The sequence below is a fragment of the Oenanthe melanoleuca genome, chromosome 2 (assembly GCF_029582105.1).
Source record: "Oenanthe melanoleuca isolate GR-GAL-2019-014 chromosome 2, OMel1.0, whole genome shotgun sequence".
Taxonomy (NCBI): Eukaryota; Metazoa; Chordata; class Aves; order Passeriformes; family Muscicapidae; genus Oenanthe; species Oenanthe melanoleuca.
Window position 1 is genome coordinate 15,154,124 of NC_079335.1, and position 27,103 is coordinate 15,181,226.

The 27,103-nt window shown below is 37.8% G+C and overlaps 1 protein-coding gene across 1 annotated transcript in view; it reads left to right on the forward strand.

The window, feature by feature from the left end:
• The window catches only part of TRPS1 (transcriptional repressor GATA binding 1), a 207,235-nt gene extending 180,792 nt beyond the window's left edge, over nucleotides 1-26,443 (forward strand). Inside the window, 3 exon segments of the mRNA XM_056485069.1 lie at nucleotides 20,030-20,152; nucleotides 25,252-25,351; nucleotides 25,354-26,443. Of these exon segments, the coding sequence (XP_056341044.1) occupies nucleotides 20,030-20,152; nucleotides 25,252-25,351; nucleotides 25,354-26,312 (1,182 nt within the window). The 3' untranslated portion in view covers nucleotides 26,313-26,443.
• Nucleotides 26,444-27,103: the final 660 nt, after the last annotated feature.

A 27,103-nucleotide genomic window follows, 5' to 3' on the forward strand; every position in this document is an offset into this window, starting at 1 on the left:
AAGTGATTTTTTTTTTCAATTGCTGCAAGGCTGCTCTAAAAGTCTCTATCAGTAATATTGAAGTACTGCAATGGTTTGATCTCTGATATTATGGAGAACTATTTTTCTTTTTTCTATTGTCCTCATTTTAAGAGATGATGAAGCAATGAATAGAACAATAATTTGAGTATTCACACACTGTATGTATACTTTCATTATACATTTATAGAAGACCTATTGTGTAGTATTTTCTGCTGGAGGCTAGTCTTGTAAAAGAATAGTCTAGAATAGACTCACTCAGTGCATGTGTTGTCCATTTGCCTGTCAGCAATAGTTTTGACATTAAAAACAGGGAGTTTGAGTGACTGCTGGTCTGTCTTAAGGTATGGTAATGAGGCTAATTAGGAGAGATGAGAGCTGAACTGGATATGTGAAGGCAATTATCCGTGAAACTTTTGTCATGCTTTATCTTTATCAGATCTCTCTTTCTCTGTTTTTGGCATTTGCTGGTGACACGCAGAATGGAAATACTTGAAGTGATACATATTTTAGAAAAGCAAAGGAAAGAAAGAAGGCAGAAGGAAATTTATATGAGGACATCTCATTATTAAACTGTACAGTTTATCATGGATATTGTAGATCAGCAGGAAAAGACCTTGTCTGTGTTATTCTTGTCACTTGCATTTACATGAATTAAAATCAATTGCTTTTTGTGATAATGAACTTACTAGACAACTACATCCCCCCTGTTCAGCGTACATTGTTTTGTTTGCTCTTTTTATGTTATGACTAACTTCAACAAGCATGTTATTAAACATACTTGAAAGAAAAACACGTAAAAAGCATGAAAAAAGAATAAAAGTGCATTTAATGGTATGGCTTTTTTTCAAGCTGAAATTTTCTCATTTCTGTTTTAAGGAGGCTACTGTGATTTACGTTTAGGCTTTTTCTTACAATCTTGTACAAACTGATTTAAAAAGAAGCACTGAATAGAGCAAATGAAAACCATGTGTCACAAGTCTTGATGAATCAATGCATATAATCCTCAAAGAAAGAAGGTGATAAATGAAACTTGCACATTAATGAGACCATAACCAGGCTCAATTACTAGGCCTTTTTGAAGAGCCATAGTAACTTCACACATCTTTTTATGTTAGAAGGAAAAAATTACATCCTCTGAGCTGTCTGCACACTCCTGTGTCGTGCGCTGTCAAAAGACAGTGTACCTCTAATCCATTTTTAAAGAGACCATAATCTTAAAGAAAAGCCCATCTATATAAGACACACTCAATGAGTTTTTAAAGGAAAAAAAAATCGTCACTGTAATTTAGATCATTTTACTTGGACATTTTATGTGAGTCTACCAAATGTGCTTATAAAGTAATACTACAGACTTCAGGTCAAATTTATCTTAGTAGTCCTCTCTTCTGAACTTGCTAGAAGTATGGCAAGGAGTATAATGAATAGATGTGTAATAGAGATTAACATTTATGGCCCTAATATTTTTCCATTAAGCAGCAGTTCTCTTTCTCAGATTTAGTTTTGTAGTACATATGTTAAAAGCTTTGAATTTAGTGCTAGCAACAGCATTACACATGTCCAGAATGCCAGCACAAAATACTTGGGATTTACAATAATAATCCTAAATCTTACATGAAGGACTGAATTGTATTTTGTATCTTTAATTTCATTTGCTTTTAGCAGTAATAAGGAAAGTTGCTTGATCTCAAACCCCTTTCCTGCTTGCTCCTGTGACATCTCCTTGTTCTGTGAGGCACAGCAGAACATTGCTGCTCTCACTTGTCACTTCCAATCTTTCCCCTGTATTGTTCATGCACACAGGTACACACACAAAACCACCCCATTCTTTCTACCCTGCAAAGGCTCTAAAAGGGGGTTGTTGCAGATTATAATTTGTAGCCATTAGCTTCTTGGATATCTTCTACTGAGTTTTAGTAAAAAGGTTACTGTCGCCTCCATGAGAGAGCTCAGAGAACTCCACTTTCCACTGGCTTTTATGTGATGGAGAAAGATGAAAAACCTTAGCCCATAGTCCACAGGAATAACAGTATGAATAATATTATTATTATTATTATTATTATTATTATTATTATTATTATTATTATTATTATTATTAATAATAATAATAATAATAATAATAATAATAATAATAATAATAATAATAATAATAATAAACAAAAGTAATCAAAAACCAAAATACCCAAACCAAAACTGGCTTGGCAGTTTTCTGCAGAGCAAGAATAAGAGAGTGACAGAGACACAGAAATGCCACTTTAGTAGTCTGCAAAAGCAGTGCCAGGGAAAAAGGACTATGCATGGCACCCTTTCTCACTCTAGAGTTCAAATTTGGTATTCACAGTTATAAGGAGTACAGATTTGTGCAAGGTGGAAAACTGAAAGCAGTCTTTAGATCATTTATATGGTACCTCTGAGCTTGACTAAACAGATTCCTCATATGCATTCCCACTCCCTTCAGCTCTTCATCTCCTCTATTGACAGTCAGTTGTATTATGCATGGCTGCTCTTTAATATAAATTTACAAAGAGAACAAATGTGCTGGTCTCCAGTGTCACTAGGAAGAGTATGCAAAATCTTGTGATCCAGTACCACAACTAAACAATCTATAGAAGCAATTTGTATAGTTGCAGAAGGTAGCCTTTTTTAAAATTGTGTCTGGATGTCTTCATCGTATTTTCATAAGCAGCTGACAGTGGTGGTATATAAACACTTTAAACATTTTATTATTGTACTGAGGCAACAGGTTACCTATGGTGCTTGCACCTAATAGGTTACTAATGAAGTGTCATTTCCCTGCCTTATTTGGTTTGTGTTGCAACCTTAATTATATTTCGATTTTAGAATAAGCTCTCAAAGTAGTGTACAGGGATTTGGCCACACGACTTGCATTAACATTAATCAGAATCGTGTGTCTGAATTCCCACCACACTCCAAGTGTACCCTGGGATTGTTGGTGGGGATTGTGTACAGGAGGTGCACGTGCAATAGGTTTTGCCACTGGTTCCTCTTACTCTGAGTTGCAGTCCTGCTCTTCATACCTGAAATAAAAGGTGGCAGGGGAATACTGTAGCCCATTGTTCACAGGGTGTCAGTGAGGTCAGTGACAATTCATGTTTCCTCACTTTAATCCACGTGCACCAGCTTTGCTGAGAGCTGAGGTGGCAGCTGTAACCCAGAGAATCAGTCATGTCTTTCAGGGAGCTGCAGGATTTTGAACCTGAGATTGCAAAGCCGTTCAGTAAAATGCAGCTTCTTCATCTCTGTCATCATCCTCTGTGCCAACCAAGGCTTTGTGGAAAATGGTGGCTTTTATCATTGATGTTCATGCTCTAGGAGTTCTGCATTTTCCTGTTTCTGGTTACAAAGTGAAGTGTCAAATATTACCCCTAGGAGGGGAAGTGTTCCAGCAGTTCTTGCAGTCCCAGTGAGGCTGTGCCTGCAGTTCAGTGAGGTGCCTGCTCAGAGGTGCTCCTGACAAACTGAAGTCAGCTCTGGAGATCAGACTCATTTTGGTGTGGTTGGCCATGGATTGAAAAGGGTTGGTGGTTTTTTTCATGCAGATATTGTATAGGCTTCGGTCACTTATGGTCACCCATTACAGACATGATTCTATCATGGGTTTAATTCCAGAATTTCTCACAGAAGCAAAATAAAATAGTATTTTCCAGTCTTCTTTAATACTCAAATGAAGTTTTCTCATTAAAAATACATTCTAAAAAGGCTGTGTGTATTGCTCCAGTACCAAACTTTAGAGAATTTCTGTCTGAAAATTTGAGTCAGTAAAACTTTATAAGTTGATCATGGTTATAAGTTGTGTTTTTGCAGCTATGTCTTCTGCTGGCTTCTTTGGAGCATCTTTAAGAGGAGGGAAAAATAAAATATAACCTTCCATGTCAAAACTAATCATGACATCAGAAGAAACCTCTAGGAGAAAATCTGAAGTTTCTTTGAATATCCTGTCTTGGAATGATGGGTGCTGACAGATTGAAAAACAGGAAAAATATGTTTAATTTACTGGATTTGGAAGCGGTTACCTCATAAAATAAATAACAGCTTTCCATAATGCTTTTCCATTAATCCATATATGTAATGCAAATAAATTAATAAAAAGTTTAATATCCTCCACCATTTACAGTGATTCCACCACAATAAGACCACTGTAGTGATGACTCATTGACTTCATGTAGCACCCCTTTACTTGTTTAAGCAAATATAGTTATGTCATTTTTGCTGCCTGAGGCTCTACCATTTGATAAAAACAGAACTTCAGGTATTTTCCTGATTTTTGTCTTAGGTCCAGTCTTGGAAAAGCTTGTGGATGTGCTTAACTTTAAGCAGGTGAACAGGCTCATGAAAATAAATTAGCTTTCTCCCATGCTCAAAATGCATTGCAACTTTTTTATTTTCATTTTGTATGAGCAAAGCTTTTCTGTGCGGCTGTAAAATTCATTCTTATTTTTACTTTATCACATACAGATGATTTTTTTGCTTTGGATTCTGTTTTAAACCAAGACTTTTAGAAATACAATGTTCCCACTGTTGCACTGGATAGAAGAAGAGAAAATACATATTTGTGGTTTGTATGGCTCCATAGAAAGGGTTAAAATGGGTTACCTTAGTCCTAGAATCCAGCTAAAACCCATTAAAATGGTTAATGAACAAGCCAAGAGGTATCATGTAATGAAACAGTTAAAGTAGCACTTGTTTCCTGGCAATGATAGAAAGGATTTTTTAATTTTTAAAAACTGTTTCAAAATCATCTTTCAGTGTGTAGTCTTTTTCAGTTTGCGTCTGTCTGCATCATAAGCGATCTTTTCACCCTCTTTTCAAAGCCATATGAAGCTTGAAATGCAAGATAATTAAAACAAATCTTGAGTAAACTGTTTTGTGGAGATAGAAGTTTGATGGTTGAATATATGAAAAATTGTAACCAGATGTTGTGCAGAAGCCGTAGTAGTTTAAAGATCATGAGCTTTTTCTTTTTTCTTTTTTTTTGTATGAAGCAAAAATATTCTAATTGAAGTTGTCAGCAGGAGTGAGACTAATATGCCTGTATTTGATTAAATAATAGTTTATTTAACATTCAGTGTGGCCCAAAATTGGCTGAGACTAAAATAAAGAAACTTCTTACTTTAATTTTTAGTATTTAAATAGTGTGAAAAGTAAACCTAGTTAATGTTAACATCTTTGCTTGATATTCCTAGCCATTATATTATTTATCCACTTCGGTCTCTTATTGGAATGCTTTGTTATCCATTGCACACACGTTTTCTTCCTATTCTCTTATTAACTTGTTGGTTGATGGAAGAAATTGTAAAAGAAAGATGTGCAATAAAGTCTGGAATGCACTAGTTGATCAGAGTTATTACTAAAATCTGTTAGAACTCAAGAGCATAACGCAAGCATCATCCAACATCCCTTCTTGCAGATCTGTGCAAAGCACAACATCTCCAGACACATTAAGGGATACCCATGCATGAAAAGGGTTATGTGTTTTAAAAGTGCCAGAATATTGAACTAGGAGCAGTGGATTTCCTGGCAGTTATTTATCCAGAATAGCAGTGTTTAATGGATAAACTCAGAAGAGGTAGTGGTTAGGAGTCTTTACTAGGTGAGTGCTAGATTTCTTACTGCTTTCCTAATAAACATAGTGATGTCTTCTGAAGTTGCATGTCGAGATTCTTTGTCTCTTTTTTTTGGTACTACTTTGCTGCTTAAATAGCTGTGTAATCTTAGGTGGTGCTGTGATAAACAAGGGGATCCCTATCTTGCCTTCTGTGAGTAACCATTGTTAAAAATGGAGGAATTTAGTTCTCACTCTGCTCTCTCCCTGTTTGGCCTTTTGTGTAAGGATGGACTGTGTGACTCATGATCCACAGACAGCACTGGATTCAGAAATGAGCCATAAAGTTGTGAGTTGTTTGGCTTATTGGTGGCACATGTGTGTGTGTGTGTGTGTGTGTGTGTGTGTGTGTGTGTGTGCAAATATGTCCTTCAGGAACACTTCAAAGCAAGCGCTGGGATTAGCCATTTTTAAGGCTGACACATCTTTAAATTAGCTCGTTCCAGTTGTTGAGCTATGTTGCCCAAAGTATAATGTCTCGGTGTTTCTTTTGTCCCCATCATGTGAGCAGCACCCTTTCAGAGCCCTCGCAGGACCCTCTGGTGCCAGCAGCTGATGGTGACAATCCTGCCCAGCTGCCTCCTGCCCCTTCTCCTCTGTACCTGAGACTGCACCCAGAGCTTTGAGCAGCGCTCTCTGCTGCTCCTACAACCTGCCAGTAAATAGCAGACAAGACCAAATTTGTAGGGAATTCTAACATTCTGTTGGAAACTTGTATTCCATTACAAGGCCATTAATCAGCTGAAACATAGGAGAAATCACAGCCCTGGCTGTGTGCAGACAATCTGTGCTTCAGGACTGTCACTCCTGAAATGTAAAATTATGCAGGTCATCTTCAAGATTAGTCTACCATGTCTGCTTTAGTTTTGACACACACTTTGGAGCCAGGGCTCCAAAGGTAGATGGCAAGGCCATAGTAAAATCAGCCAAGAGTTCTCCTTATCATAGCTAAAAGCAAACTCAATGCAGTCACTTTTTAATCTTTCTCTTTTCTTCTTCTGTGTTGAAAGACATAGAATCAAGTCAGGGCTAGCTATGTAGATTTTCTACTGTCTTCAGTTTTCCTTGTACTTTATGCAATAGGTTAGCTGAGTATGAAGTAGGAGAGGATTTGGCAATGGAAGAGTCAGTTGCAAAGAACTGATTTGTTGAATGTTGTGGCTAAGTTGCTTAGCTTTGCACTGCTTATAGTAACTTCTGGAAGCTGTTCCCTCATTAACTCAGACTGTTATTAATAAAGGAAACAGGGCCTGGTATTTATATGCTAGGAATTATTTCTGGGAGGTATAACTCATTGGTAATTGCACTCTGATTTTGGAAAGATCTTTCCATATAAAAATCCATACATGTCACATCCTCTTACATGTGTGGGCATTATTTAAAAGAGCAATACTCTCTCTGTATCGTGCTCAGATTTACAGCCTGCTTTAGAGGGTGCAAGATGCTGGTCATAGTCAGGTAGCGTTGGCAGCCATCTCAAAATCTCCTCAAAGGATCCAGAGGTTGTTACTGCATGAATCATTCAGTGTTCTCCACACCTTCCTCATCTTCCTGCTGATTTTACTATCACGGTTTTGCAGCCATGAAGTTTCCACAGTCATATCCATTTCCACAGGACCAGCCACTAAGGTGTGAAATCCTAGTCCATGACACAGAACCAAAAAATGTTTCCTATAAAATATATGTAGGAAATAAAGACCCTTCTCTTTTCAGTTCCTGAAAGGGCTTTTGGCAAAGATGCTGATGAAATGGAAGGTTTGTTGTTTTTTTTTCTCCTAGAAAAAAAGGCATGTCATTATAAATGTTCTCCTTTCTGGTGTATGTATTTTTCCTTCTCACTTCTAAAGATTCCAGTAGGTGATAAAGATAAAGAAAGGGAGTGAAAACAATTTGGCATTCACTGTTAAATAAAACCTGTATTAAATTGAAAAGTGAATTCTTAAGAGTGTCAGAGTTTTTGTTCTATCAGTAAGATAGAAATGGCTTTGAATATAGACTGTTCACAGCTAGCAGCTATGATTTCATACAGCATGTCCAAATTTAAAGGTTTGGTTTTTTTTCAAATTTGTGTATGTGGGCCTTCTGCAGGCCGGTTTCAAAATCAGATGAATTCTGATACTTGCAGGTGGAAGGCAAAAAGGAAGCTGTTTCCTGATGTTTCCTATGTAAAGTCTGATAAATTGACTAGCAGAGTGGGACCAGTCAGTTCTGTGAGCCTGTGTGCAGGACGTGCACGGGCGCACGCACAGGCAGCGCTGTGGTTTTGCCGCGCAGCTCCGTACGGATCAGCCTGGGAGCCAGGCTGCAGAGTGCTCCTGCCACTGCACAAAGGAGGGAGAGGGCTTGTTTTACAAGGCATTTCTGCACAGTCAGCTTCATTTAAGAAGACTCCGAAGGATGTGAAAAATAAGGTAGCTGTGGGCTGGCAGGACAGTTTTCGCCATGCCTCTCCTTCAGGCGGTGCCGATTTTCAGTCCTTCACAGCACTCTGAACTAAGCCTGAGTATGTGACAGGGTGGGTACATTTTGTCCTCGGCACGCAGAACTCCTGATGGAAAACCCCGCTAAGTTACGTGTTTCTCTCTTGCTGCTCTTGTCAGGCTTGTGCCATTTCGGAGAATGACTGCCCCCAGCAGTAAGCTGTCCCTTGCTACTTGCATTAAAAACAATTCCTTTGGTGAAATGCAGTCTGATTCCAACAATACAGATTTTGGAGCTGGTGTCTTAAGCAATTTAAGAGCCACTTTCTTAACAGTAAGGGAAAAATTAGACAGGGCTGCTGGAAGCACTGCTGTGCAATTATAACAGTATTCTCTTCAGGCAGAAGTGAATGAGAAGAGAAGGAGCAGAGGGAATTCCAGCTTCTAAGGCTGCAAAGGCAGAAAAGCCCCCAAATCCTTCATGAATGTTCCTAAGATAAATATTGTTTGTTATTTGTTGTTTGTTTGGTTTGGACTTTATTTTTATTATTTCCTAATGGGTTGATTCTCCTAAAGGGGAAAAAAAAAGATGTTAAGGCAGTTTGGTTAATGAGGTTAAGCTTGATTAACAGGGGATTCAGAGTATTCCTTTGTGCACAACAATTACTATCACTGTACTTTTTCTTGTGCTTTTACATGCCTCTACTGCCTGTATTGTATCAGCAAATATTTGTTTTTCTGTATTTTTTTCTTTCTCACTTTTTTTAACCCTGTGTTGTATCACAGATTTTAAGGTCTCAAGTCATTGTGCTGTGGCTCTGTCTTGAATTCCATGAAATGTTTCCTATCAAACTAGGATACCATATGCCCATGTTGGCCTAAAATTCACAGTGCATCATGTACCAGAAATAGAAGCTGGTAAAGATTCTTCAGAGATTGTGTTCACTTGTTCCAAAGACCTGGTTTGTTTATGGAAGGGATGCTTGCAGTACATAAACACTATTTAAGGAGAAATGTCTCTAAAATGTAGAACAGTTGTTCTCTTCTTCTCATCTTAATGGTATTTTTAAGGAAAGCTATATAATACAGTATGTTGACTCTCATTTACAAGTAGGCATTAGGATCTTGATAGGAAAGAGCAAGCAGTGAAATATTTTTGTAAAAACTACTTTAGATACTTTGCAATGTTCATTGTAAACATTCTGAAATTATTTACAGTGGAATTTGAAAGTAGGCTTATCCATTTTTAATAGCTGTGTGGTTTGCAATCTGTAAAATTTTGTCTGGTCTATTCTAATTAATGCTTTTATGGCCTTGAAATTTAAAATACTTTCTGTTATAAAGCAAATGAATAGCAATTAAGGCTAAAATGGATAGAAATTAATAGAACAGAAGAGTGACAAGCAATCTACAGCCTTTCACTGAAGAAAGCTTCACAGAAGAGTTGAGACTGGGAGACGGCTCTGGAGCTCATCTAATCCAACCCCACTGCCCAGAGCAAGATCAGCCAGTGCATGGTGCTCAGCTCTGTGTCCTGTCAGTCTGGAATTTCTCCAAGGACAGACACTCCACAGCCTCTCAGGACAACCTGCTCTTGTTTTCAACAACCCTCACAGTAACAAAGATTTTCCATTATGTTCACATGAAATTTCCTGTATTTCAGTTGGTGCCTTTGCCTCTTGTCCTCTCATGGAGCACCACTGAGAAGAGCTTGGCTCTGTTTTTTCTTCCCCCCATCAGGTACATAATGATAAGATCCCCCTGAGCCTTTAGGTTACACAGTCCCAGCTCTCTCAGGCTCTCCTTGTGTGATATAAGACTGTGTCCCTTAATCATCTCTGGCTGGACTCTCTTTGATACATCCAGGTATTTCTTGTGCTGGGAGCCCAGAACTGGACACAGTGCTCCAGGTGTGGCCTCACCAGGGCTGAGCACAATGAAGGATTCCCTCCCTTAAATGCTGGCAGTGCTTTGCCCAGGGCAACCTGGGAGGCTCTAGGCAGTTTGAGATGGGTTAGCTTTTAAAAAATACATATATAGAGGTGGTAATGGGTTTTTTTTCCCCTTTTCTCTGTCAGGAGTTACTTCCTTAGGTAGGTGTTGGAGTTGATCACAGCTCTAGTCCGTTCTTACTTCCTAAAGGAAAGGAAGCCATCAAGTGTTTTTGCTGAAACTGTGATCACAGGATGGAAAAAGATGATTATGTTAGAACCAACCACTTAGACACAGACTCTGGCATAGTGTCTTTTTATCTGGAAGTGTTTGGAATGGATTGGATTAGATGAAAATGTCCATTATAAAAAGGCCACTAATTTTCAATATTTACCACACCATGGTGTCTGGGATACCACAGTTTCTCCCTAAGCTCACAATAGGAAATAACTATGGTAATTGTGTGGTATGGGTTGGCAAATGTCGATTTTTCTGAATGGAAATCATTCTAGCAACAGCACGTAACAAGATCTTCAATAAGACTGCAGTCCTAAGTGTAGTGAAAATAAAAGGTGGACATAGTCTGCTTTGTATCCTACACTAGGAGTGACTTTCTCACAGGGACTACATGAGACTCAAATTATAGTTATTACAGTTCCTGAACAAGTATAAGTATGTGAGCTATAGTTGCCCATATGAAATATTTTCTCATTACATTTTTTCTTTAAATAAAATTAATGGTCCTAAGGGGAATTTTTTTAAAGTACAAGTAACAGGTAAGTTTTACCTCACCGATTTCACCAAGGAGTAGACACCTAATTGACATTTCCTCTCTGAGTCTTGAAGACTTCTACGAAAAGTTCAGATCCTAATTTTGTAACTTTGAATTAAATGTTATTCTTACAGTGTAGTTTCCAGATTTGGGGTGCAAATTTGGAAGGATGTATGTGATAAAAAGTCAGTGGGACTGAGGCTTCTAAAACTCTTAATGGCTTTTGAAATTTTTACCCCTGAGGAGCCTTTCCCCTGCTGATTTTGGCAGCCCTCAGCCAAAATCTACAAATGAGAGTTCCTCTTCTCAGATGCTGGCTTTCTGAGCTATTTTCTATATAAATAGAGATCACGTGGCCTTTAATAAGGTCAGGGAATGTTTTTTAAATGTCTGTGATTTTTTTTTTCCTCAAAACTTAATTTTGCCCATCTGATTTCTGTGGAAGTGGGAACAGATGCCAGAAGCTGAGAACTCCAGCAGCTTTGTGCTCACGCTTGCTGCAGAGCACTTGTGGGATTGGGACCCTCAATTACTATCACATGTAGAGTTACATACTGGCTCGTAGCTGAGATCTGCAAAAGCAGTCTGCTGCTTCTGCCATGTCAAAGCTGGGCTGTTTTAGGAAATACAGAAAGAGCTTTGCTCCAGTTTTGTCTGTTCATTTAATGAGTTAGATTACTTTGTGAAGGAAGGGGTACATGGAGTGCCTTCTTGAACATAAATCCTCTGGTATTGGTGCCTAAATTTAAGCACCTAATTCCGTCCTTAGGCACCATCTTAAATGACTCTTTATCTCAGAAAGTCAGTTAGTTTGTAGCAAAGTCTGACTATTGGTTTAGATTCCCCATTTGAGACAGCAAAGGTTGGGTGACTTTGCTTTGTGCCAAGAAGTTTTCTCGATGTCACTTACAGCATGCATAGTTCTGAGGATACTACTTCTAGCCAGTTCTGATCAGAAGAGGAGTCTAATTTTGTACATTTTATAACATTCTATATTGTGTTTCTAATTTGAAACTAAAATGCAGGAGACTCATAATGACTTAGTTTTGTTCTCTAAGAAAAGTTTGTTTGGAAGCATGTGGTATTTGGGAAGGAGCAGTGATCTCTCTCTGCGAGCACTGAGGTTTCAAGCAGCCATTCAGCATCAGAGCTGCTGCATGAATCTTTTGCAGCAAAGTGCAAGCAGAGAAAGGTTATGGGGCCAGGACTGTAGTTCCCAAACCAGGCTCCATCTGTCCTGCTTATGTACACTAATATGTCTACTTAACCATTTTTCCTAGATAATATTATTATTATTATTGTTCCTAAATTAAACTTCTTTTTTAATCTTATTTTTCAATGCTTCGCATAAATGCTGTTTTAAAATTGTCTGAGTGGTCAAGCTGATTTAGAAAAGTGTGAAGTTGTTTATCCAGCAACTTAGGAATTTTTACAGCAGTACTTAAAAAGCATTGATAAAACCTGCTGCAAGAATAACGCCATAATTCCAGTGAAGATGCTGAGAGATGCTGCTTGCAGGTTTTTACTGTGTTAGATAAACTGTGAAAAGATAACAGGACTCAAATCTGGCCAGATTTTAGTTTAAAGAGTTGTGGGCACACCTCAACAAAGATAATGCGTTACCTTGAGCTGAGGTACAGAAGGAGAAAAATGGTTCCTACATGGAGGGGAAACAAAGACAATCAGAGCTTTCTTCTTGAGCAGCTGCAGCCAGTTCCACTAATGGAAGTGCAAGAGCAGAAACTGGCAGCACAAGGTATGCGTTCGTTTTTACAGATGGCAATGCAGACAAGTTGGTAATTGAGCAGGAAGTGGTGTACGTGAGCTGTGTGACGGGGGACAGCCCATTACAGTACTTTCCTGTGTAATTGACTCGGTGACTTATTGGAGGCAGAATTTCTGTTCCTCTTGAATAGGTTTCAGTTGCTGCGAGGTGACATCATTCTTGTGCGGGAAATGCAGGTTTCCAGGTTGCTTTTTGCTGTTTGCTATTGGTCTTAATAAAACCTTAAAAATAAATTTTTGGGTTGCCTGCATGGCATTCTTTGTCATAGTGCTGATATTCAGTGGCAAAATACACCAGAAATGAGCCTATACCATGGTGTGCTGGCTGCTTTGAGGCACTGGAAGAGATTTAATGGTGGTCCTTGTGCAGATTGAAGGCTAAGACCATAAACATACATTATATCCAGTAAAAGACAGTTTAAGGCAACTGCTTTAGAAAAAAATAATCATACTTTGTGTAAAATTATTAAACAATTATTTCGCTCTTTGTAAACCAGACTAACACATAGCTAATCAGAAAATATTTCTCGTTGTTCATTACAAATGCCTCATACCATAAATAAATGGTATAAATATATAAATAATTATGCATATTTAAAAAAATATCTATTTAGTCTTTGTGTATTTGGCCTCTCAGAAGATCATATACATTCTTAACACACTACGTTTAAAAATTAACTGCCACTAACTGTGACAAGGAAATCTCACCAGCAGAAAAAGTTTTATTGTTTCATATTTCTGTCACTGCAGATATTGAGGGGGGGACTATGAAACTGCATTCCATAATTGTTTGGATTGACAAGGAAATATGATTTGAACTACCTGATTTTCACTGATAAATGCTTAAGTGAATGAAAAATTAGTAAGTCATTGTAAAGTGTATTATGATTATTTAAGTGATCCTATAGTTGCATATGGCTGTTAACAGAAGATGGAAGTGATGGTAAATTCCTGCCTGTGGAGCTCAGGCTCTGGCTCAAGGTGGTGTCCAAAGCAAGGTCCTGCACAGTGCAAGGGTTGGGTCAGCTGTAACTGGAGGGAGGATGTAAAGGTGAGGAGGTGGCAGTGAAAGAGTTCCAACAATTTACTGGCTTCTTTCATAGCTCTGTTTTCATTAGTTTAGTAATTTATTTTGATCAGTCATTGTTTTATTTCAGGACAAATAATCCTAAACTAGTATCTTATTTAGCCGTTCTTGCTCAATACAACACAAAAAGACTGTAGTTTGCTGCCTGGTTTTTGGGGTGGAGTTGTTTTTTGCTGTTTTTGTGAGTAGTGAATACTGCTGTCTCTAAGGTAGCTTTACAAAATACAGCTTCAGATTCTGGGACAAAATCTACTCATCTTCATTTTTGTTGCTGTTAAAAAAATAATTGTCGTTTACATGCGCATTAAAATATTTACTCTCCCTAAGGGATCAGGGGTAGGATTCTAAAAGGCTGCACTAGCAGTAATGTTTAATTTACTGCCTGTGTTTTTTCTCTCCCTAAAACCTCCTTGATTCCTCTCATTAAAAGTTTATGGTACAGTATATATCATAAAAAGATGCTGTCACGATAGAGCATTAAAAATTCCAGTAAACTTTCTGTATGGATTAAGTGTGTAATTTTGACTTTCCTTTTTGGCATTTTTACTTTCTTGTTGCCTTGTGTTTCCTAATGTCATTCTTATGTGTCTTTCAAATACAGCTATTTAATGCAATTGTTCTTGAAAATGTCTTAGATAAAGAGTTTGGATTTGGCACATTAAATTGACTTAGAGGCATCTGTTAGCTGATACTTAAGGTTGAAAACAACTTCTATAAACTCTGCTTTTTGTGTTTCAGTTTTTCATTTCTGGAACAAAAACTTGCTATGTCTGGTGTATTCCTTAAAGCTATTGGGGTTATAAAGCGAAGAAAACCTCAATGAGTTTCTTTTTAATTTGGACATAGTTACAGCAAAAGCAACTAAATTTTTAAAATGTGAAAAACTTCACTGAAACATAGTTCTGTCTGTTTTCACAGTAGAGAGAGAAAGCAATTTTGATTAAAAAAACATTCAGAAAGGTCCGAGTACCTTTGCAACCTAACTAAATGAGGTCTGAAAGATGCCTTTCCCATCTTAAACAGAAGATAGCTCTTACTCCAACATCCAGATGCTGTCTTGCTGCCCAGGTTTTAAACTTTAATTAATCTAAACCTCACCAAAACACAAGATAATCAAATACCTGCTTATGTAAGGAGAACAAAGCAGGAATAACGTAGTAGTGGAACAAGAAACTCTTTCATACTTACGGCAGTGCAAACACAACAAAGATAGATGCAGTCATGAGTGCTTTATAATACTTTTCAGTAATGTATGGTAGCAGCCCGGTGATTAAAGGTATGAGACCAGCTGTTTAGAATTGTTGCTCTCCACAGCCAGTCACCTGGCTCACAGTGAGGATGTGTGCAGGTTTCCTGGAGCTCTCCTTTTGAACCTCCCGTGTTGCCGGAGAGCATCCAGAGCCGGCGCTTTGCCTTTTTTCAGTGAGGTGTATATGGTTGTATTCCCAACTTCAGCACTGGAAATAGGTCAGGCACATGCTTATTCTTGGGCAGCACTTATGATTTCGCTGCACCTCATGTTCTGGAGCCATGATTACACTGTGCTCTGTTTCTGGCACATTGGAGAGGCCAGAGATGGTAAAAAATCCACTCAGTCCTCATCAGATTGTCGTTTTGTGTTGGGGAAGTGAAAGTAATCAGCAATAAGACAAGTTTTGTTGTGTCCAAAACCAGGAGGGTGATGTAAGAAAAATGCTTGGCTGCTGCTTGTTGAGCCTATTTGAGTTTCTAAAAGCATCTTCTGGCAGAAATTTTGAAAACAGGATGTATTTGGCACTAGCAGAGTGTCAGGCACTGTTGCCTCGTCTAGCTAGCTAAGAAGTCTCAGTTCCTGAGCAGTGTTTTTGGCTGTGCTCTTACAGGATATATTTTGCTCCATGAAGTTCCACTGGAAAAAACCCTGAAAGTTCAGTACATTATAAAATAGTTTTTGTATAATGTGGAACATAGATATTCTGCATGGCTGCAGACTTTGTAGTCATGTGAACTGTAGAGTCAATCCTTTAAAATCGAAAGCAGTTTTTATGAAGAAGGGCCTGAGCCTGGCAAGACATCTGAGAGGATCACTTGTTATCATATTTTCTCCTCATTTATTGTTTAGCAGAAAGGACTACTAATAATTGCCTTGTTTCAATGAAACATTGGTAACTAGTGAAAATCATCTAAGGAGTTAAAAAAAAATTATTCATTCAGGCTTGACGCAGTATATACCAAGTTTAAGACTTGTTCAATTTGAAATGGTCAAGATATGAAACCATAAAAAATGTGAGTAAATACTCTGCATATCAAGGGTTGTTATGCAATTACATGCTTTCATCATGGTTCTTACTGAGGGAAAACAGTTAGTAGAGAGGTCTGCAAGACATATTCAGTGAATAATTACAAACTTTCATAACTTAGCTACATAAAAATAATAATCCACTTGTTCCTTTGCTACTACTAAAATACTAAAATGTGTGCATACTTTTTTTCCCCAGAGCAAAACCATTCTGTAGATTTGTTCGAAAGTTTTCTGAAAAACTTGAAATCTCCTCTCCCCCCACTCCCCAGTTTGGCCAATCTCCAGATTATAAACAGCTGAACTGATTTAAATAAAGTTTTCAGTACCAAGGAAGGAAAAAAAAAGTTACATCTGGGCTGACAAAAACATACGCCAAGTTTTAGCCTAATGTGATTTGAGACAACTGTGATATTAAACGCCCAGACCTCAAAGCTGGTATGGAAATAGAGACAGGCTCTTCTCTGCACTGGCCCCTTCAGGATTTGGGATTGTAATGTAGTGGCTGTAAGGCTCCAGATGATTAAAGCTTGACTTAGTAGATACATATTTTAGTTATTTACACCCTTTTGGTTTATTCTTCCAAGGATGTACATGACATTTTCATGGATAACTCCAGCTAGAGCTAGTGGCATTGATCACAGACTGAAACCTTTTTATCTGTGGCTCAGATTCCATCAGGGCTAGTCATGTTGACCTACCTTTACTATGCTGATTTAAGAAATGAACTGTGGTAAGATCACATTAGGAGGAGAGCAAAGCTCTCTAACATATTTCTTGAGAATTCTGGTGGTGGTGCTTAGCAGAGCATGAGCCCACGGATGGGTCTTATGGGGGCTGTGGGCCATAGTTGCTGCACAGACTTTGCTGGATTTGAGCTCAAGTGCCTGTTTCTTTGCAAGACTACCCAGAAAAGCTGTAATATTGACCAATATTATTGACTAGTTCAAGTGATGAGTATGCAAAGCCAAACAGACCCATGCAGAAGTACCATCACTAACAGTAGAATTGGTAATTAACATTTAGCAACAACAAAAAAAATAAATTTATACTGACCAATAACTTAGAAAATTTGGTATATGGCAAGTAAAGGCCAAGGTTTTTGTTGGTTTTCTTTTTAAGAAACTGTATTTGTTTAAGATAATAGGATTACTACATTGTAGCCTTTTAAAAAGGCCCTCAATTTTTTTCTTGCAGGCAACAAAATTTCTGAGGTGTATTTTGACAAGCAGGTCCATTCTGTGGTTAGTAGCATCTGAGAGTCAAGAATCTTTAGTCCAATTCTGCCATAGTTCTGTTTTGTGGCAGGAAATCCATTCTAAAGCTGTGTGTCTCTGCTAAAAATAGCAGTTTCATAACCAAAATGTTCAAAAAAGTAGCAGCATTTGAGTTTTTCCAGACATGATTTAATTCTTCATTTATTAGTATATGTAAACTACGTTGAAACACTTCAGTACTGAAATAATCGATGTTGATTATCCTGTAAGGTCCTTAAATAATACAGAAATAGGAGAAAGTAAAGGAAGATAAGATGCAACACTTAGAACAGCACAAAAGATGAACTTACATACTTTGTATTAAGTTTAGGGAAGGATGTTTAGCTGGACTACTTGAAATTTTAAACAGATAAATATTCTTAAGTAGTGGATAAGATTTCAATACATACAGCTACTACTGTGTATTTTGTAGGTTTGTCAGCTGTAGTCATTGTGCGATTTCACTGCAACTAATACCCTGTTTGAATCAGATCTTTCTTTAGAAGAGAGAGAAAAAAATAAGTACCTTTTATCAATGTTTTATAGATACACTAGCTCCATTCCATTTAATGAAGATTTCTGTGTAACTTCACCTTTTGTCCCTCTTCAGGTGTGTAGAAATGCATACAAGCTTGACCACTCTCTCTATATTTTAATAGACTTTAGTGACTTTTTAGAGGGTACTTCCCAAACTCAGGGAACACAAACAGAAATAAAACGATGGAAAGACTGACTCAGATTAAGGCTCCACTTGGTTAATACACCACACCAAGAAACTATAGGCCAGGAGACAAGTAGGAATGAAAAGGAACAGTTCTGCAGTTGTAGCTGGATCCTGGCTGTATACAGTCATTTCCGCTTGGAAACTTCTCACCCTCCAAGTGGACCAAATTGGGATTAGTCTAGTGAGGCTTTTATTGTACTCTGATGGAAAATATTTCAGCAGCCAGGTGAAGGTGATCAATGATATCCAGCCACAAAAGTAATTAGGACCTTCAATGTACTTGTAGACGACTGCACCTTTCCAGGGTGAGCTGAATCTCAATGCACATCTAGTTAGATGTTTGCTGAAGGACATCAACTACCATTTAGTTCTCCCCTTAGCTACATTGAGAAAAATGTCATTTACTGCTACATCTGATTTAAGAGACAAAGTAGAGGATGATGTAAGGGGGTGAGAGAGAGATTATCTTGATGACAATCTTGATTTTATTGTATCACTTTAAAGTAGCACAACCTGCTCTACAAATGAAATTGTGTTCTTGGTTTAAAAGGGCAATTGTTAGCCTGACTTTGTGCTCACTAAAAACATTTCCCCAATCTTGTTAAATTATTGCACTCATTTCAGATTTTTATGGCTGTGCAGCTTACCAGCCCTCATTTCTTTACGTTTCATTCATTTTCCTTGTATTGATGATTAATGGAGGATGTCGAACGTTAGAGTGAGCAGGCATCAGCAAATGCAAGATCATAATTAGTTTAGCTGACGAGGGCCTCTGATAGCACTTGCATCTGGATGGAAAAATTACCCTATAGGGAACTGGCTGCTCACCAGGTCTTTTTAGTGATACATTGTGAAACACCCGATGAATCAAATGCCCTTTCAATGCCAAGAAAGTGTTCCAGTCTTGAAGCCAAAATTATGTCTGCAGAAAGCTTTCCATTTGAAATGTATCAGAGTACAATTATAACCATTGTATTTTTTTGGCATGAACACCAGTCTTCTTCAGTATGAACTAAAGTTAAATAAATTACTTAAATTTTATGAAACCCTGAAATTTTTACTTATAGTGTTAGTAATTTTTAATTTATAATAAAATTAGTTTTCACCCAGACTGTTTTTCCCTGTACTCACTCATTCTTATCTTAGATGCTGAAGGTTTTCTTACTGATAATTTTTTCCCTTGGCAAAAAGGGAACAGAGTTAAGATTCGGATTTTCTGCTCAGCAAAAGAATTCCATTTCCTGCTTATTATTATCTGGGCCCACAAACACAGCCTGACTTTTGTTTAGATGAGAAGTTTTATGAAATCATTACTCCATAGAAAAAATTTAATGAGCAAAAGTCATAATCATGCCTGCTTTTAAATATTCCTGGATCATTATGAAAGCTGATGAATGCACAGCTCAGTCTGGTTAAAATCAGTTTGTATTTAGGGAAGCTTTACTGTGCCCTTCCTTGCCTGACTAAAATAAAATAAATCTATCTGTCGATGAGACAGTGTTTTCTGGGGTTTCAAATGAAGTTCAGAAGAGGTCGCATTCAAGAATACTGTGCTTTTATTTGTTGATAGTGGGCTGCAGGAATACATGGTGTCTTATACTGATTTCAAAAATAGGTGGAAAAGACTGGAAGTGAATATCATGTATTCAAGTATAATCTCTGTTAAAGGAATTAGTATAACACAGGTATAAACTGTAATTAATTGAACTGGTGGTGTTTCAGAATTCTTGTTACCAATCACACTTTTAAATAAAGCTAGCTAAAAAGAAATAATCTGTTGTGAAACCAGGAGAGTTTACAGAATGTTCTATCAGCTTCCAAGGGGGTTTTCAGAATTTGCTGTTTAGAAACCATCATTAAATGCACAAAACCTGAAGTTCAAAAAGTTAAAGTTGTTATTCTGAAAAGACTTTGGTGTTTCACACACCTCATCCATCACTCTGGGGTTAATTATAATGAAAATCAGTGGTGCCTATTAAGCACAATTGAACCTGACCTCATTATGGGCAGTGTGGTTTTATACTGTCATTGTTGCCAGTCTAGAGACAAAACTCCTGTGTTGATTTGTCCTAACTCCACAGCTCATGTGACTCACCTCTGACCTGGTTTTTTCCCTTTTCCTTGCCTGTTTCAGAGACGTAGAGGCTCGGGTGTGTTCTGTGCCAATTGCCTGACCACAAAGACCTCTCTCTGGCGGAAGAACGCCAACGGTGGATATGTGTGCAACGCGTGTGGCCTCTACCAGAAGCTTCACTCGGTAGGAAGAGCTGACCAGTTTGTTCAGCAGGAAAAAGAGCTGCACAGCTAAGCTGGGCAGCTGTGGTCCTGTCTGCTTGTGTGATTAGTACCACTCCCTGGCCTGCAGTTAATTTCCTAGCAGGGTTTTGCAGAATGGTCACTTTGGGATCAGATGTGATTCATTATGAAACAGCCTGGGATGCTGTGAGTGGATGTGTTTGAGATCACCAGTGATGCATTTAATTATTTTGATACAAAATGAGGGGAAAATTATTTATTTTCTGGGAATTCCTTTTAAAGGCATCATAATATATGGTGATGAAAGCTCTCTAAATTCTAGAGTCCTCATAATAAAAAACAAAATTCTTGAAATTAGACATCACATCTATTTAAAATATCTCTTGAAACAGTTTTTGTATACTTTGACATCCCTTACCTCCTTTATTCTTGATAATATATTTCCTGGAGATGTGGGGTGAGGGGTTTTGTGTTCTTTTTTCTACAGCTCCTAAAGTCAGCTGGAAATTAAATAACTCAACAAGGAAGCTATTCACTGGAAGGCACTCATCACTTGGTGAGTGGAAGATTCACCATCTCTCAGGATCAGTCAGGGAATAAATAATGATCATGGCCTGTCTATATTGCTTTTCATCTTATTGACACTTGACTTGATCCTGAAAGATGTTGAATATTCTGGTCCAGGTCCAGGAAAGCCATACTGAAGTGTTTCCTTGGATCAGTGCCAAAATGCTTGGAATCTTTTAGGTTAAGACCCACTGGTTAAATATTAAATTATATGTCTTTATTAGGCACACATAGGAGAGTCAGGTGACTAATTAATTAATTTTTACAACATTCCCATGAAATTCAAAAGTGTTACTATTATTCAGAAATGGAAACCGAGGTAGTCTTTGGGAGTTTGCCAGGGCAATGTATCAGATCAGGCTTAGAGCCTAACTCAGAAATAAATGTGGTGACTGAGAGTATGCATATTTTTAAATGTTTTCCAGATATTAAATTTGAGACATAAGTTTCTCAATGGTCTTGTCTAGTGCCCATACAATAATCCTGTTTACACAACATCCTGCCAAACCAGCCCACTTAATAAAACAAGAAAAGAAAAATTACAATTTTCAAAAGCAGCATGACTATCACCAGTCTGATGGGTTGGCTCTGTTTGCCATGTGTGTCATTCTGGGGTCACTCACTGTTTTTAAGGCTCAGAATAACTCAGTCAGGCCAGTAATACCTAAGAAGCTGGACTAATGCATGGTCATGACCAGCATCTTGGCTGGGTCTTGCTCCAGGTATCATCTTCCTGGACACCTCTCAAAGTTATAGATAAAATATCTAATTTGAGGAAATTGATCAGTGGTGAACATCCACAACGATTTTAAGAAGGACAATGTGGCTTTTTAATTTGACATTTGAGTCTGGTTATTTTTAGAACTTCCATTTGCAAACTCCTTTTTCCCTTTCTAAGTATACTTTTCTCAGCTGTAGTGCTGGATCTTACCATGATTTTCAGCATAACTTTTTGAGTAGATAAAAGCTACAAGAACCAGTTTTGAATTCAAGCACAACTTGGATCATCCTTATGAACCAGTAGGAATGAACTAGTGCACTTCCAGCAACATTTCTTAGAAATACAATGTCAAAGTTTATTTTATGCATCTCAAAAGCAAGAAGCTGGCACTATCTCTCAGCTCCACTGTTCAAGCATGGCAATAAGCTGCCATTCAGTAGACATTTGACATTAATATCTTCAACTGAACTTTGACCAAACAAACGAAAAGAATTTAATTAAGCCCTGCTCTGCTGTGGTATGATAGAAACGCCTTTATAAGTAGGAGTCTGAAATAATCCAGCAAATCTCTCCTTTGGGACACCTTTTGAGATAGTCCCATGCAAAGAGTTGCTCTTTAGACTGACACCAGAAAGATGAAAGTTTCTTTTATCTGTCTGCCTGTCTGTTCAGGAAAAATTGCAGTAAGTATGTGTCATGTATGGTTTTGAATTAAGGGGTCTAGGATGATGCAGTTATTAGAGAAATGTCCAAAACTATATTCAACTGAATAGAATTCCCTTCTGTATGACCCCTGTTCATTTAAATTATGCTACACTTCAGAGCAAAACTCACCTGTACCTTTCTTAGCTCCCTTTTGATTGGATTATCACTGTCTAGCACTACCATCCTCATTAACTCAAGCCTAAGGTTCCTTTTTCACTTTCATTTAGTAAGAAGAAAAATCTGTGATCTATCAGATGCTACTAGGTGATAGTGACTGACAAATGTTAACATGGTAGTGATTTCTGCTATAAGTTACATTTCTATTTCTATGATAGACTTGAATAATTTTTCAATGTATTTTCAAAAGTGTTCCATCTATCTAAGGGATAATTTACATTAAACTTGGCGCATTTTTCACATTTCTCTCCTTTAATGAAAACAACTATGTTAAGAAATGTGTAATTAAAATCCAAGAGACTATTATTAAAATAGTTTTAGTGAAAAATTGCGTCTTACTGCAAACATGTACACAGTATTCACATTTGCTGCCTCCCCAGAGTCATGAATTTGCCCATTATTATCATGGTGCTGTACTTCATTTTTAAATAACTTGAACTTGGTCATGGAACACTACGTTTTGTTCCATGGTGATTCCTTGACAACATCCTTGGATTAATGCAGTGAAGAACTGCAACATATTCTAGGATTAGTGTAGAGGAGGCTCCACTTTGCCATGGCATTTGAGAAATCTAATCACAATAATTTATTGAAGCATTTGTTGAATTTTTTGTTTTATTTTTTTAAGTTACTCATATTATTGGAGTGAGAAGATTTTCAGTTGATACAGATATGGCAGAAATATTTGTGTTCATCTTCAATATATTATGTCTTACATATAATTAAGGATCTGATACAGGCCATTTTAAAAGTAAAGTTCTGGTAATGTTTCCACTATATTCTAAATTTAATGCTCCATTGAAAGTCAAGAAGTGACCTTAAACTTTTCTATTTGCCTTGGTTATAACCAAATACAGGATATTTTTATCTGTACCTTACTACTATGAATAAGGAAAATTAGTAGATTTACAGCACTAAAGACTACTTTTTTAATTATCTAATGGCTGGTTTAATCAGATGAGCACAGTCATTGGCAAACTGAAGAATTATAAAGTGGAACCTACAATAACTTTGAATAGCTGGAGCCTCAAGTAAGTGTGTGAGGGTCCCTAATCTCAGGTAGGAAGATGTTTCTTTCAACTTCTTCCATAATCAGACTTCATACCTGTAGCATGAAGAGTAAGACTAAAAGTATTTCCAAAATATTGGAGGGTTATCTGGAAGCCATATGAAAATGGTCTGTAGTGTTTAACATTTAAGAACAACAACATTGTAAGATCTCACACAGCATCTGAGTTACAGTTGTCATAAAAAGGCAAGGCGGTTATACAGACCTTATAAAATAAGTATATGCCCATGCATAATAATTGACTATTGATTGTGCAAACTATAATCTTTATCTGAATAGAATTTACATAGAAAATATTGAAATTTTTTTTTAACACAATTTTGTCTTAACTTTGATCTGTGTGAGGAGGTTGGTTCAGGTGCTATTTTTCTGCCAAGTTTAAATTTCTCTTATTAAAAATCTAAATCAAAGTGTGTGTATACTTCTGATTCAGCATTGTAATAGAAAGTAAAATCTTTAAAAATGGCTTAAATGTAGTTAACCATTAAGAGTAAGCCAACTGCAGGAAAATAAATAAGTGAAAGGAGAGGAATATGGGAACTCAAGAGAGAGACTAAATCTCTACAAATAATAGAGTGGGTGCTCTTCCAGCTCTGGATGTTTTCATATTAGCTTGAAGTTATGAGTATATTAAAAATTTAGTTACATTCAAGGTACAGATTACTTTGGATATTGACTGTAAGCCAAAATTAAATCTGCTTTTTTAAACAATGTTAAAATTTCTAAATAAACATAATAGTGGAATACTGGGGCTGGGGGCACTCTTCTGGCCTCCAACCAAAACAGGATTATGTGCCTCTGGGAGGAAAAATGTCAGCTGCCAGCACACCAATCTGAATGACTTTTGTGTTGCTCTACCATCTGCCCAGTAGAGAAACATACTGAAGGCTCAGCACAATTTTTCATTCAGATACTATTGTTTTTCTCTTGGTGAGCCTTTAAAAAAGGAAACCTAACTGCTGTCCTTCCTTGTACCATTCTTTTGTTTTCCACACAAAAGTATTTTTACTTCTTCTCTATACAGGCCACTTAAAATGAGCTGGTGTGGGGTAGTAGCAAATGGAACAGAATCCTGACTTGGTTCTCCCTCTGCCTCTTTGTGATACTTAGTTCTTTACAGATCCCTTTTGCCCTGCCTTCAGGGGCTGCCTTCTCTCCCTGATGTCTTAGAAGCACATCAGTAACACTTAGAAAGAGATGGGGTGAAGGAGGGGGATTTGATACCAAAGGCAGACCTTCTGGTGCATAGTTTTCCTGGGCTTTCTTCTCCATCTTTCTCAGTCCCTTTCCAGCCACCCTAATCCCACTCAGCACACAGTGGACCTGCAGCCCTTTTGCTGTGTGGCAGCAATGGTGGTCAGCAAGCCCTGTGTGTGCTTGTGTTTTCTGTCCATGTCAGAGCAGGGTGAGTATGAAGGTAAGTTCTTGGCTCAGTTCTTGTCCCAGTGGGAGCAGCTCTGGAGGCATGGTGCATAGGACACCACTAGTGCAAAGGGCATTGCATCTCCCACCTCACCCCCAGCTCTCAGCACCCACTTTCAGCATGTCTCCCCCAGAAGTTTTTAGGACTAAGAGGTAATAAATGATTTGACAGTTTGGATACTTCGTGCCTTTTTAAGTAAATAGGTACAGTATGTCTAAGACAGTTGACTCAGGTTGATAAAACAAGCCATTTTATAGTTTACTTTCAGCATCAGGGACCATGAACCAGCATTTGGATTGAAATTTGGTCATTCCCATGACACTGTTGTAATATAGCTCTTCACAAAAGAGAAGATAAATATGCATGAGCATGGTCTTACAGATTGTTTAATGTGTCTTCCTTTTTTCCTTTTGTTCATTCTCTGTGTGTTCCATGCAGACTCCCAGGCCTTTAAACATCATTAAACAGAACAATGGTGAACAGATCATTAGGAGACGAACAAGAAAGCGCCTTAACCCGGAGGCACTTCAGGCTGAGCAGCTAACAAACAGCAGAGGGGTAGCAGTGAGGAGCAAGTCAATGGAAGCCCCTTAGAGAGGAGGTCAGAGGATCATTTACCTGAAGGTCATCAGAGAGAAATTCAGCTTCCCAGCCTCAGTAAATACGAGGCCCCAGGTTCATTGACTAAAAGCCATTCTGCTCAGCAGCCAATATTGGTCAGCCAAACTCTGGATATTCACAAAAGGATGCAACCTTTGCACATTCAGATAAAAAGTCCTCAGGAAAGTACTGGAGACCCAGGAAACAGTTCATCGATATCAGAAGGGAAAGGAAGCTCAGAGAGAGGCAGCCCGATAGAAAAGTACATGAGACCTGTGAAACACCCAAACTATTCTCCACCTGGAAGCCCTATTGAAAAATACCAGTACCCACTTTTTGGACTTCCATTTGTACACAATGACTTTCAGAGTGAAGCTGACTGGCTGAGATTCTGGAGTAAATATAAGCTGTCTGTTCCTGGGAATCCACACTACTTGAGTCATGTGCCTGGCCTACCAAATCCTTGCCAAAACTATGTGCCTTATCCCACCTTTAATCTGCCTCCTCATTTTTCAGCTGTTGGATCAGACAATGACATTCCTCTTGATTTGGCGATAAAGCATTCCAGACCTGGGCCAACTGCAAATGGTGCCTCCAAGGAAAAGAGTAAGGCACCACCAAATGTAAAAAATGAAGGTCCCTTGAATGTAGTAAAAACAGAGAAAGTTGATAGAAGTACTCAAGATGAACTTTCTACCAAGTGTGTGCACTGTGGCATTGTCTTTCTGGATGAAGTGATGTATGCATTGCATATGAGTTGCCATGGTGACAGTGGACCTTTCCAGTGCAGCATATGCCAGCATCTTTGCACGGACAAGTATGACTTCACAACTCACATCCAGAGGGGCCTACACAGGAACAATGCACAAGCTGAAAAGAATGGAAAACCTAAAGAGTAAACCTTAGCACTTAGCACAATTAAACAGAAATAGGTTTCCTTGATGGGAATTCAATAGCTTGTAATGTCTTGTGAAGACCTATAAAGCACTTCATATAGAGAGCATGCCTTATCCAATATTAAATCCCTTGTTATTTTCTTTTTTTTTTTCTTTATTTTTTTCCTTTTTTTCTTTTTTTTTTTTTTCTTTTTTTTTTTTTTCCTTTTAAATGAGTGGGTTACCAAGAAAAAGAACAGTTGGATGGTGGCCAGAAGGGGAGGAAGATAATTCAGTGGGACATGGCCCACCAAAGCTAGCCAGAATGCAGTGAATCATGCCGAATAACCTTGAGAAAATTTTACTGGACAATTTATACCTCTGCTGTTGTGTAAGAGACATAACTGGCAAGAGTGCAAAGATGTGTATATGTATATACTGCTGCAAGGGTATAGTGAACATATGCACATTGTATATAAGAGCTAGACATGTTAAATATATACATGTTAAAAGGTCATTTTCTTTTTTTTAATTTGGGCAAATTTCTGCCCTACAACATGCCTTAGGATCACATTGTCCTCAGAGCTTTGGCAGCAATGTCATCTATGTGTTTCTCAGACTCAGCTGATTTTTAGCTACCATTTTATCACTACATTCTTTCTGGCACACTTTAGTCTAGGAAAACCATTTTGTGCAAGTGAATTCTCTAATACAAAAGCCACACTCCAGGTTTAATTTGCATAGAATAAGGTAACCTGCTGTATTTTATTTTAATATATTTTTAATATATTACACTTCTAAACCTTAAAGTCTAA